Source organism: Sminthopsis crassicaudata, chromosome 2, assembly GCF_048593235.1.
Source record: "Sminthopsis crassicaudata isolate SCR6 chromosome 2, ASM4859323v1, whole genome shotgun sequence".
NCBI lineage: Eukaryota > Metazoa > Chordata > Mammalia > Dasyuromorphia > Dasyuridae > Sminthopsis > Sminthopsis crassicaudata.
The window spans coordinates 447,702,589-447,715,295 of NC_133618.1; the positions used below are offsets into that span (position 1 = coordinate 447,702,589).

The 12,707-nt window shown below is 32.2% G+C and overlaps 1 protein-coding gene across 1 annotated transcript in view; it reads right to left on the reverse strand.

Annotated features, from left to right (window-relative positions):
- The window catches only part of DHX35 (DEAH-box helicase 35), a 54,643-nt gene that overhangs the window by 23,456 nt on the left and 18,480 nt on the right, over positions 1-12,707 (reverse strand). Inside the window, exons 5-10 of the mRNA XM_074292660.1 lie at positions 11,688-11,792; positions 10,246-10,307; positions 9,374-9,443; positions 7,859-7,918; positions 2,061-2,173; positions 841-937 (exon numbers count right to left, since the gene is read on the reverse strand). Of these exons, the coding sequence (XP_074148761.1) occupies positions 841-937; positions 2,061-2,173; positions 7,859-7,918; positions 9,374-9,443; positions 10,246-10,307; positions 11,688-11,792 (507 nt within the window). The remainder of the gene's footprint in view (positions 1-840; positions 938-2,060; positions 2,174-7,858; positions 7,919-9,373; positions 9,444-10,245; positions 10,308-11,687; positions 11,793-12,707) is intronic.

Consider the following 12,707-nt stretch of genomic DNA (forward strand, 5'->3'; position numbering starts at 1 on the left):
CTTTAGAAGCAGTACAGTGTGATTAAAAAAAAAAAAAAAATGTCACTGAATTTCAAGTTTAAAAACCTGGGTCAGAGACCCAACACTTTATATAGCTGAGTATTAGATATATAAAAATAACATTGCCAAGACAACAAATTTCAGGCATAAAATCTGTAACTCAAATAAATAAAAGTTCCTGGGGGATCAAAACAGCAGCTCTGCTACTCAGTTTTCCTATGCTGTACTGAAAGCCAAACATTGCATATACATTCATTGCAAGCTGTGGCCTGCAAGGCAGAAGCAAGCTTTCTCCAAGAAAGATCTTTATGTTGTGGAAAATGTTTAACAGTGGAAAGGATTACCACTCAAATAGTTGTTTGAGGAGTGTTCTGATAACAGACCAGTACTGGGGCTTTGTTTCAGCCAAGCCATTTGGCACCATGGGCCTGTCATTAAAATATTCCTGGGAAAAGCTAGATGCAGCAACAAGATTTACACAACAAAAATCATATGTGGAAACATGAATCTCATATAAACAAGAAAGTCATATGGATTTAAGGCTTACTGGCTGCACTGTTCAACATTGTACAAAATTAAAACAATTTAAAACATGATTAAACACTTCACACAATTTAAACAATGTGATGAATTAGTTCAAAGCATAGAAGTTTGTCAATTTTCTACAACTAAGAAACCAAATGAATAGTTAAAAGAAAGCATTAAGAATCTACATTCCAAACTATTCTATATGTGTGTATGAAAGGAATAATTACTGGGGAAGACTTATAATATAAAGAAGTAAAATAATAAATAAAATATTAATTCTTAAGAGAAAAATAAAAGGTCCAATGAGATTACCTGGCCAGTAAGAAATGCCAATATATCACCATCACCCTCTGTTTGGTGAATTTTCATCACAGTTTCCACAGTTGATTTGACATAATCTGGAACAGGACTGCCCCCCCCAAAAAAAAATCAATCAATAATTACCTTGTTAATTTAGTAACACAATCTCATGAAAATAAGAAGCCACTCATCAGCATAGGCCTGACTAATTGAAAATTGGTATACAGAAGAATATATGAGAAATGTGTTACAAGAGAAATGTGTTACAATGTTTTTCTTCTAAGTAGGCATCACAGATATTAAGGGTTTTCTTTTAATATTATTTTATCAAAAGAGGAAATTAACATATCTAATACTTAAACAGATATGTTTTCCTTTGTAAAAACAGCATTCATGATTCCGTGGGGCATACATTACAAGTTGATTTGTCTTAGTAAGGTTAATCCACAGACAGCTTCTTACCTAGTATTCACTGTTATTTCTCAAAAAAATGGTTGAGATTGAAGGGCACAATCTATAGCCATTTAGAATTCAAATTTATAACAGTCAGAGTTGCCTACCTATCTAACCTTGCTCCTTGCCTTTTTCTCTTTCCCATGCAAGAGATAATAAGTATTGCCTACACATATCTCTCAAGAGCCTGAAAGTGGACAAAGAAGCAGAAAGCTGAGAACCCAATTGAATCAAGCTTCTACCTGTCAGGAGTCCTACTTGCCCCAGGCCTGAAAATTAGGATCCTAGATCAAAACTTAAGAGTGCAAGACTTTCATTTTATAAATAAAAAAACTAAGATTCAATGAGTTGTGAGTTGTCCAAGCTCACTCAAATAGTGTCAGAGGCACAATATTTAAGCCTAATTCCTCTATTATTTTCATAGGTAAGTAGAAACAAGTAAATGTACAGTGTTGAAGAAGACTCCAAGCTGCATTTACCTGCTTGAAAAATCAGATTCTATAAAGCCAAGAGAGCCACAACACTAAGGTTCTAAAATATCACTTTCATCAAATTCTTTCCTTTCAACTAATATAATAGAAGAAAAGTCATCTCCATCTGAAAACAGATTACCTTTCTAAGAAGCTTATTAAATTACTAAATTTTGGTAGCTGACAAACAATTTGATTTGACTATGTCCAAATGGCAGTTCTCTATAGAATCCAGCATATGCTACGTAATGTCTTATCACAAGTATGTTTTTCAAAAGGCCATTTTAAAAGAGTAAAATAACAACAAACCTCTGTAGATAAAAGACATCCACCGGAAACGTTCTCCCTTCCACAGTAATGATTACACAGGTATCCCTACCAGGGTCACTGGTTTCATTTTGATTAAAGAAATCCCGAAATTTCTAAAATATTATTTAAAAAAAAAAAAGTGAATAATTTGCCATATATCTCCAAAAAAAAGCACATTTCAAAACAAAAAGAGGAATTAAGTCCAGGGGCAAATGGGAAACAATGTGATAGGACTATTGCTGTAGACAAAATAATGCATTTAGAATGAAGATGACCTGGGTTAGAATCTAATACCTACTATCAGTAAGACTATAGCAAGTTTCTATGGGTAAGTTTCTATGGGCCTCGGCTTCTTCATCTGTGAAATGGGAATAATAATAACACCTGTAATAATACTACACAGGGCTGCCATGATGCTCAAATGAGATAAGGCAGCCTGAAAATTTTAAAATACTATCACTATCATCATTTCCATCATACAAAAATACTATGCAAATGGCATTATACCTGTAGCAATAATGATAATGAAAAACAGATTCCCCTTTAAAACTATAATTTTAGGCAATAAAATTTTAATCAATTTCTAAAAATGGTTTAAAAAAGGAAGCCAGTCTTCAAAACTTCAATCAACATGACATACTCAAATTAATACTCAAATTAGTTCAAAATGGGAAGCATTTAAGCATTACTTCTGACCTGCTTTCATAAGATGCCTCATCTCAGATAAAAATCTAAGTATGCATTGTTAAAGAGTGCAATTTGATGAGTATTTTTAAAAAAATATTGTTCTAAACTAAATTATATGTCTTAAGAAATTTTTTTGTTTTAAAGTTATCTCATTTCCTGTGTATGCTTCCCCCTGCCAGAAAACTACTCCAGATAAAATGTTTTAAAAGAAAAATAAGATAAAAAATAAATATTTTAAGATCTGATTATAAGATAATAGTTACACAATTATTATGTACAATTTTCTTGGTTCTGCTTACTTCATCCTTTCATGTCTTTCTCTGCTTTCCCACTGTTTCATACAGAAAAGTAATATTTTATTATTTTCACATATCATAATTTGTTTAACTAATTCCCAATTGATAGGCATCTGATTCGTTTTCCAGTTCTTTGCTACCACAAAAAGTGCTGTTAGAAATATGAGTGTATGTTTTTATCAGTGATCTCCCTGGGATATATATACCTAGGAGTAGCATCACTATAAGGAACATTTTGGTCATTTTATGTGCACAAGTTTAAATTGACTTCCAAAATGGTAGTGCTGATTCACAGCTTCTTCATAGTTTGTGCCTTTTTTTCTGCAGTAAACAGTCATCAACCATTATCATCTTCTGTCATCTTGCCAATTTGCTTAGGTGTGAAATGAAAACTTAAGATTGTTTTAATTTGTATCTTTCTCATTACTTATGATTTGGGGCACTCTTTCATATAGTTAATTGCATTTCTTTTTTGAGAACTGTTTATTTGTATCTTTTGATCATTTATTTATTAGACAATAATTTTTGATCATACGTATGCATTTTTATGTGTGTCAGCTGTAAATATGCATGGAATAACAAGCTCTTACTGAGATATCTGACAGATTTTTTTTCTTATTTTACCACTTTTCTTATCCTAAATACTACTATTTATATAAAAACTTTCCAATTTCATGAACAATAATCAAAATTACCTATTTTGTCTTTGTAATTATTTATCTCATTTCCTTTGGCTAAGATGACAGGAAAAGATCATGATAAAAGTTGGAGAGGTGGGAAAACTGGGACACTAATGCATTGTTGGTGAAATTGTGAACTGAGCCAACCATTCTGGAGAACAATATGGAACTATGCCCAAAGGGCTATCAAACTGCATACCCTTTGATCTAGTAGTATCATTACTAGGCCTGTATCATAAAAAAGGGAAAAGGACCCACATGAGAAAGAATATTTATAGCATCCCTTTTTGTAGTGGCAAGAAACTGATACCCATCAGCTGGAGAATGGCTGAATAAGTTATGGTATATGAAAGTTATGGAATATTATTGTTCTATAATAAACGATCAGCAGGATGATTTCAGAGAGCCCTGGAGAGACTTACATGAACTGATGCTAAGTGAAATGAGCAGAACCAGGATCATTGTACACAGCAACAAGAAGATTATATGAAGATCAATTCTGATAGATGTAGCTCTATTCAACAGTGAGGTGATTCAGGCCAGTTCCAATGGTCTTGTGATGGAGAGAGCCATCTGCATCCAGAAAAAGGACTGTGGGAATTGAGTGTGGATCACAATATAGTATTTTCGCTTTTTTGTTGTTGTTTGCTTGCATTTTGTTTTCTTTCTCATTTTTTTCCTTTTTAATCTGATTTTTTTTTATGCAGCACAATAAATGTGGAAATATATATGTTTAACATATATTAGAGTACTTGCCATCCAGGGGAGGGAATGGGAGGAAAGAAGGGAAAAAAAAATTTGGAACACATTTTGCAAGGATGAATGTTGAGAGCCATTTATGCATATGTTTTGAAAATAAAAAGCTTTCAAAGAAAATTATATTTCCTATCAAAAGTTAAAAAGTACCTTACCTTCTTCTAATTGATGATATAATCTTTAGTATTCAAGTCACATATTCATTTTTAATTTACTGTAGAATATGGTGTTATGGTGTAAGAATATGGTGACATAAATCTAATTTCTGCCTAACTACTTTCCAGTTTTCTCTACAGTTCCAATCAAAGAGGGAGTTCTTTTTAAAGTAATGTATGCTTTTAGGTTTACTAAACCTTGGAGTGAAAAGAAAAGATTCACAATGTAAAAATCCTAGAATGCAAATAGAGTAAAGTAGGTGCTAAATAAAATTCCAAATTACATTTTTCCAAATCATTTCACAGAATGAATCTATCAATATTTATTGAATATCTACTACATGAAAAACAGCATAAGAAAACCTATTACAATGTTCTCAAACTGAAACCACTTTTCCTAAAGTTCAAATGACATCTTAATTGCCAAACCTAATGGCTTTTTCTCAATTCTCATCCTTTCTGACCTTTCACATCCTTTCTGATCTTTCAGTAACATCTGCTATAATTGATCACATTACTCTTTTCCCTCAGTTTTAGTGACACTGCTCTCTCCTGATTCACTTGTAATCTGGATGACTGCTCCTCTTTTTGATGGATCTTCATCTACCTGAAATCTACTATCCATGGGCAATACCCTAAGGCTCTGTCTCAAGTCCTATCTTCTCTTGTTATTTTCTGACATCAGCTCAAGGGTTTAATTATCATCTCTGCTGATGATTTCCAGATGTATGTAACTAGCCATGACGTACTTTTAAACCGCCTCTCCAATGTTATCTTCTGTCTTTGGACCTTTTGAACTAAGTATCCTATAGTCATCTTGAATTTAAACTATCCAAATCTAAACTCATCTTTACCTTTCCTTCCCAACTTCCACCGCCTTCCAAACTTAAAATCAAGGGCATCACTAGCCTTCCAGTATCATCCTCAACTCCTTAACTCCCATTTATCTCATATATTTCCATCCAATCAACTGCCAAATCCTGCCGTTTGTACTTCATGTCTCAGATCCATCCCTTTCTCAGTATTCATACTGTCATCATGCAAGTTCAGGTCTTCACCACCTGTTTTCTCAGATGACTACAATAACTTCCTAGGTGGTGGTCTTGCCTTGCATCTCTCCCTAATCCAATCTATCCATCATATTATTGCCAAATTGATTTTCCTAAATAACAGTTTGAACTTTTGTCATTCTCCTTGTCCTCTGCTGACATTAACCCCTTTTTATCTCTTTCTAGGCTTCTGACATATTACTCTTCTCTATGGTACAGCCATATTGGTCTACTTGCAATTCTTTAAACACAACACTCCATCTCTCATTGCCTTACCTTTACATTAGTTGTCCTTCATGTCTATTCTTCTTCAGCCCTACCTTCAGAACCTTTGTATTTAAGATTCCATTCAATAATCACTTCCTGATGGGAATCTTTCCCAAACCCTCTAAAATTGCTAAAGTTATCTTCTATCCACTCTGTCCAAACCTTTTTATGGGCATGTTGCCTCCCCAGTTACCAAGTGAGCTCCTTGAAGGCAGGGTCTGTTTTACTTTTTCTTTACATCCTCAGTGTAACATAGTGCCTGACACATAATAGGAACTCAATAAATGCTTGTCTGCTTGCTTCTGCAAACTACAGATATAAGCTTTTGTGCAACATTCAATTCTAAGGGAATTTTAGGAAGGATATTAAAAAACAGAGGTCATCCAAAGAAAGGGCACCAGGATTATAAAAGGCCATGACATATAAGGTTCAGATGAAGGAACCAAAGTGAGTGTAAAACCTAAAAAAGAGAAATTAGCCTGAAGATAGTCTACATGAGGCCTTCCCTGAACACCCCTCTCTCCCTCTTTTATCCCCATCAAATGACTTTGTATTTGTCATTTCCCCAGATAACATGTATACTATTGAAGATAGAAACTCTTCCGTTTTTGTCTTTGAACTCCTAGTTCCTACACATACTATATATTTAATAAACATTTGTGGCCTGCCCATGGGCAGAATTAGAACAGTAGGGAGAAGTTGTCAAGTGACAGATTTAGATTGGATCAAAGGGAAAACTTCCAAAGCTTTTCCTACTCCCCAAAGATTTTCAAAGGCTAGGTGACTACTTGTTCACTAAACTGTAATAGGGATGGTTTAATCAAATATGGCTAAGTCTATGATTATTCCAACCTCAAATATGTTATAAAATGGTTTAAAAAATTAAACAAAATTTCATTTCATAAAATCTTTTATCATAAAATACTGTTATTTATGAAAAAACTTTCTAATGTCTACAAAATTCTCCAACCCACCTCCCAAGTCAATGCAGTTTAAATTGTTTTTTGTTTTTTGTTTTTTAAATAGGTGATCTTCAAAATGTATTAAATATCTGTCTGGGAAACTTTTTTCCCTAAATTCACCAACCATCAAACAAATAAAGACAAAACGAGAACACCTGGTACAATGCTCAAAAGTACTCCTCAATTATTAGTCATTTTATAAGTATTTGTTAAAATGGACATGTACAAATTGATGAGCTAATTACAAGAAAACCTCTGAACTAATTAACACAATAATTTTCTTCCTCCTATCTTGCCTCAAGGGAGCTAATAAAATTTGACTTAACAATGTCCATCTATATGAGCTTCTATGTGAATATGAAAGAAACCCATTTTTAGCATATGGGGAGGGAAAGGAAAATTATGAATTATAAAAATTCACTAAATATAAATAAACAATGACATATTAAAACACTGTCCAAATAGTCCAAATATTATTATTTTTCATTTTAGTCTTTTACCGAATATAAATATGGAACTAAACTAAGAAAATTACATTTATATAGTGTTAGTCAAAATATAGTCTTTTTAGTTATAGGCTGAAAAGCTGATCTTGTTCATTTGCATAAACAATTTACAATTTTTATTTTACAGTTAAGGAAAATTTAAAGATAAAAAATTTCATACTTAAAAAGCAATTAAATTCTATCCACATAAAATTAAAAACTTTATGTAAGAATATAAGTCACTTATCACAGATTCTCTTAATTAGCTACAAATTAATTTGAAAAGTTGAAAAGAAGTGTCTTCCCATCATAACTGAATCTAGGACAACGCATGAAATCACAGAAAAAACAGGTCATTCTACTAAAGATGAAATCTTTTTGTTAGAGGTAAAATTTTATCTTTCTGTACAATAGTACATGTGTTTAATTCAAACAAAATAGAAGAGGTAAACAAGTGATACCTCTGCATCCAGAGTAGCTGAAGCGACAATCAATCTAAGATCCCCTCGTTTCTTTTGAATCTGCAAAATAAAGAAATAATGGTGAAAAGTGTCTTTTTCTAATAGAATTAAATGCTAGCTTAGACTATGCAAAGGAAAGCAGGGAAGGGTTTAAACGGAGTAAGTAAAGGGTATATGTAAAAGACAGACAAGATGGCACAAGAATGGCAAGGTGGAACAGAGGGTAACACAGATGAATGAAAATCAGATATTTTTTGTTTTGGTGTATATGGTTGGAGGACTAAGGAGAAAAAGGATGGAAAAGCTTGTATATCAAGGGGAGACCAATGTATATATGCAAGTATATTCCTGTGTGGAGGAGAAGAAATCAGTCCATGAGAAGTGAGGTATAATGAAAAAAGCACTGAATTTAGGATCAAAAGACCCATAGGTTTGTCTCAGGGCTCTCTTATTTATTAAATGTTGCCTCTGCACAAATCATCAAACTTTTCCAAAGGTCAGATTCTATGTCTATAAAATGGATATCAAAAAAGTAAGCTAGTATTATTACTACTATAATTATTATAAAGGAGGGAAGTACAAGCTAAAGCAGATACCTGGATATGAGTTTTAGAGGTAGATCAATGGTATCAAACTCAAGTAAAAATGGGGGTCAACATAAGCAGAATATTTAGTTTTAAAATGTTATCTATGTTTTATTCTGCTTTTATTTTGTTAAATATTACCCAATAACATTTCAACCTGATTAAAACTATACTTGGGAATGCTGCAGGCTGCATATTTGACACCTCTGGGATAGATTGTGTGGTTGAGGAATGATAAAAAACGCACACTAAATGTGTCAAGTATTTATAGGGAAAATATAAAATGGTGTGCAAAGTTTCAATTTGTGCTTAATATGATGGATGGCTGCATATTTAAAGGTAATTACTAATGAAGTGATCTTGACATCTTTGACAGGATGGGGTTATATGCATCATGGTAAGAGTATATTTGGGGCAGGCAGGTGTAGGACTGTGCAATTAAGAGTATGTTCTTATACTGGAGAAGTAGAAAATACATAGAAGATACATATAATAGGAAATGAGTAAAAGTTGTTAAGTGAACATGCTTTTAACATTGTTTTGTCATTATATAAAGATAAGCAGTACTAAGATTGGGGTGAATGGCTACTAAAAATGGGTGAATGATAAATTAAATCCTTTTTCACACATAAAACATCTGCTCCTTACCAAATATGTAATATAGATATGGATGTAGTTAATTTTTTCTGGAATCAATCCTGATTATGAATCAAACAGAATAATCTTTGTTGCATGAAGTATGAACCAATTTAAAGACATATTATGTTGGTTTACTGGAAGAGCAACATATTAGCAAGACAGACACTTCCCTTTGTATCCTGATAATGCAGTGTCTGTTGATCAAGCAGTGAGTAGGGAAAAGATAAATGAGAAGCAAATGGTACATATTTTACTCATCTATTCAAAAATTCCCCCAGTTGTACAAGTTTACCTTTTTTAACAAGCCAATAGCAATATCTGTATATAAAGTTCTTTCATGGGCTTCATCCAGCATAAGAGCACTATTAAAATAAAAAAGAGGACAAATTTCAATGATAGTAAAAAAAAATAAGTCTTCCCTATATAAATAATCAAATCTAGCTTTTCAAAGGTATTTTGGGAATTGCCTGTGTATTACTTTTTAGTGGTGGCAAAACAAGTTATTTGAAAATGCAAATAAATGTTTGTGCCATCAACTCAAAATTTAATACATCTTCAAAGAACAATACTGTGTTTATTTTCATCTCTAAAAATTTTAAATCAATACAGTATTTAAAAAGGCATCAATAATTCATTCTGAACTGCATTATAGGCAGAAAAACTGTGTGTCATATGAAAAAATGACTGCATACAGTGGCTAATAACAGAGGGCAAGACAAACTCAAAATCATAACTGACCTAAGCATAGTCAAACATATTTCAGTGTGAAATTTGTGCTTTATCTAGAAATATAAAAGCATATCCTCACCAACTTTTATCTTACAAACATAAAAATGTAAACACATAATAGTGCTCAATCAGTAACTACAAGATTTTTTTAATTAACTAGTCTTAATTTCATTAATCAATTATACAATCCCTTCATTTGGATTTCATTATGTATGTCCTATATCGGTATGTAAGTGGGAAGAATTCTGCATACTTTACTGATGTTTTAACTATTATGTTTTTAGACTATTTTAAAATGTCTGCAAAGTGTTTCTACGACTTAAACTGTAAGATCACTATTATTTCATTATTGTGAGTCTGCAAAAAGAAAAGTTTATTTTAAATATTCAAGCATTAACAAAGTTTGAAAAATACTTGTCAAGAAAAGACATTTACCTATATTTTGTTAATAATGGGTCAACCATCATCTCTCTGACCAGCATTCCATCAGTCAGAAACTAAATACCAAACAAACAAAAATACAATTGAATAATTTACAAGATAATCTCACTCAAAAAAAAAAAAAAAAAAAAAACCACAACAACTTAAATGAGCTAAAAGTGTAATCTATTGACAAGATAATCTATTAACAAGATAATTACCTATAATGCCAATTCCATTTCAACAGTCTAAGAAATACCTAAGTGTTTTGTCTACTAATTATGGTTTGAAAGAAGTAGACAATCAAGTGGGGCTTGTCCTTTTTTAACCAAGATTTTTGTAAAGAGGATATTTAAGATCTTATGGTACATAAGTGCACGAATATGATTTGGGCACCATTTTCCTTGGGCTTTTATTATTGATCTTGCATATAAAGGAAGTAGTCAAAGATATAACTGTAGTTTTCCAAAGTATGGAAGTAAGTTTACATACTTCCTAACAAGTAAGTATGTTTACACTAGACAAAGACTGAAAATTGATCATTGTAATTTAACCTTATCTGTTCATTCTGTAGCTCACATAATTGCATCTATGCTGCAAATCCTAAGATATCATTAGGAGATACTCATGTCTAATCTTTACTTCACTCCAGAATTCCCATTTCAGGCATATCTAAATCTGATTCACTTCTATATCTTAATAGAAATCTCATTCTAGACTTGGAAAGGTAGAACTTGGAAGGGTAGAACAGTGGCAAGCCTATAGTAGGCCTTTAAATTCTTTTTGAACTGAACTGCTACATTAAAATGAAATGGTGAAATAAATAAAAATGTAATATTTTACTCACTGCTTAAATACCAATTATTTTCATCTTGGCAAACATAAAATATAAACACAAAATATATAAAATATAAAGATGGAGAAGTTAGAATGGGTAAAAAATAAAAGTATTATTTTTATGCTTTGATTTATCAATTTCCACTACGTGCTTAAAAGTCTTAAGTCCTTTTAAATGTAAATATTATAGAAAAGCCATGTGATATCATGGAAAAAAACACCAAGCTAAAAGTCAAGGCACCCAAGTTCTGTCCTAGTTTTGTTTGAACAAGTCATGTAATCTCTTAGGTCCACACACAATTGCTTGAGGGAATTCAATTAGATAATCACTGAGTTCTCTAGCTTTAAATATGTACTATGATTATATCCTGATTAATTACTTCCCAATTAAACTAAAAAGTTTCTTGAGGGCAAGGACCAGGTTTGTATTCCTTAGGTCTTTTCTCACAGTGCTTATTTCAGGACAGTGTACAACAGGAATCTGATACATTTTGAATAATTGGTAATGGCATTAAAAAAACATTCTCTATATAAGCATGAATCCTGTTATTTCTTTAAATAAGAAGCACTTATCTCTGTCCTTAATAAAAAGAACTAATGGGGAAGTTTGAACATTTCACCTTAATTCTTGTAGCTTGTGGGTCAGTACAGTCATCAAACCGAATACAATATCCAACTTCATGGCCCAGCACAGCACCCCTTTCTTCAGCAACTCTCCCTGCAACCTTTGAGGGAAAACAAGGGACAAAAATATTATTCTACTGCATAAAACTTATTAAATACTTAAATATAAGCTTCCTGCAAGTAGCTGTATGTACACTACTAATAGGAAAGATGATTAAAAAACAAACAGAATTTATGGTAATCTCTATTTCATTTAATTTTTTCAGATGTTTCCACTTCATCTTAACAAAAAAAGAGCCCAGATGGTATAGATGAGAGTGCCAGACACAAAATCAGCAAGATATAGGTTCAAATTCTACCTCTAACCTGTAAGTTATGTTACAGTAACTTGTAACAGTTCTACCTAACACATAACAGTTGGACCAAGATACTTGAGCTCTCTCTCAGGCTCAGTTTCCTTATTTGTAACATTTAACTTACAAGACTGTTTTGAGATTCCAATGAAACATATGTAGAGTGCTTTGTGAACTTTAAAGCACTATATAAAAGCTGTTATTTATTATCATAATCATCATTAACTAGATTAGATACTTCTTAAAGATAGGCAACATAAATTATATTTATTTGTATTTCTTATAAAACCTAACAGAGTACCTTGCTGACAAGTAAGGAAAGTAATCCAAAAGAGTACTGATTTGATTTAGGTACGACAAAGTAAATAAATATATTTTCAAAATAAGCCAACACAATTAACATTTATGAAAATTTCTAAACAAGACTGAACAAGTAAGCCAAGCCAATTATGCAGTTAATAACTTCTTATTATGATCATTAATGGATTGCTCTAATAGTTAATTAACAAAGAGCTGCCTTTAGACACCTGCTCACTCTTTCCAGTTGTACAAGCTGAAAAGAAGTAAACAAGTGAGGAAACAACAAAAGTCAAGATTAAGAACAAAGCACCATATTTTCACTCAGTTAAAGGGAAAGGATGAGTCACAATTCTTCTACACATC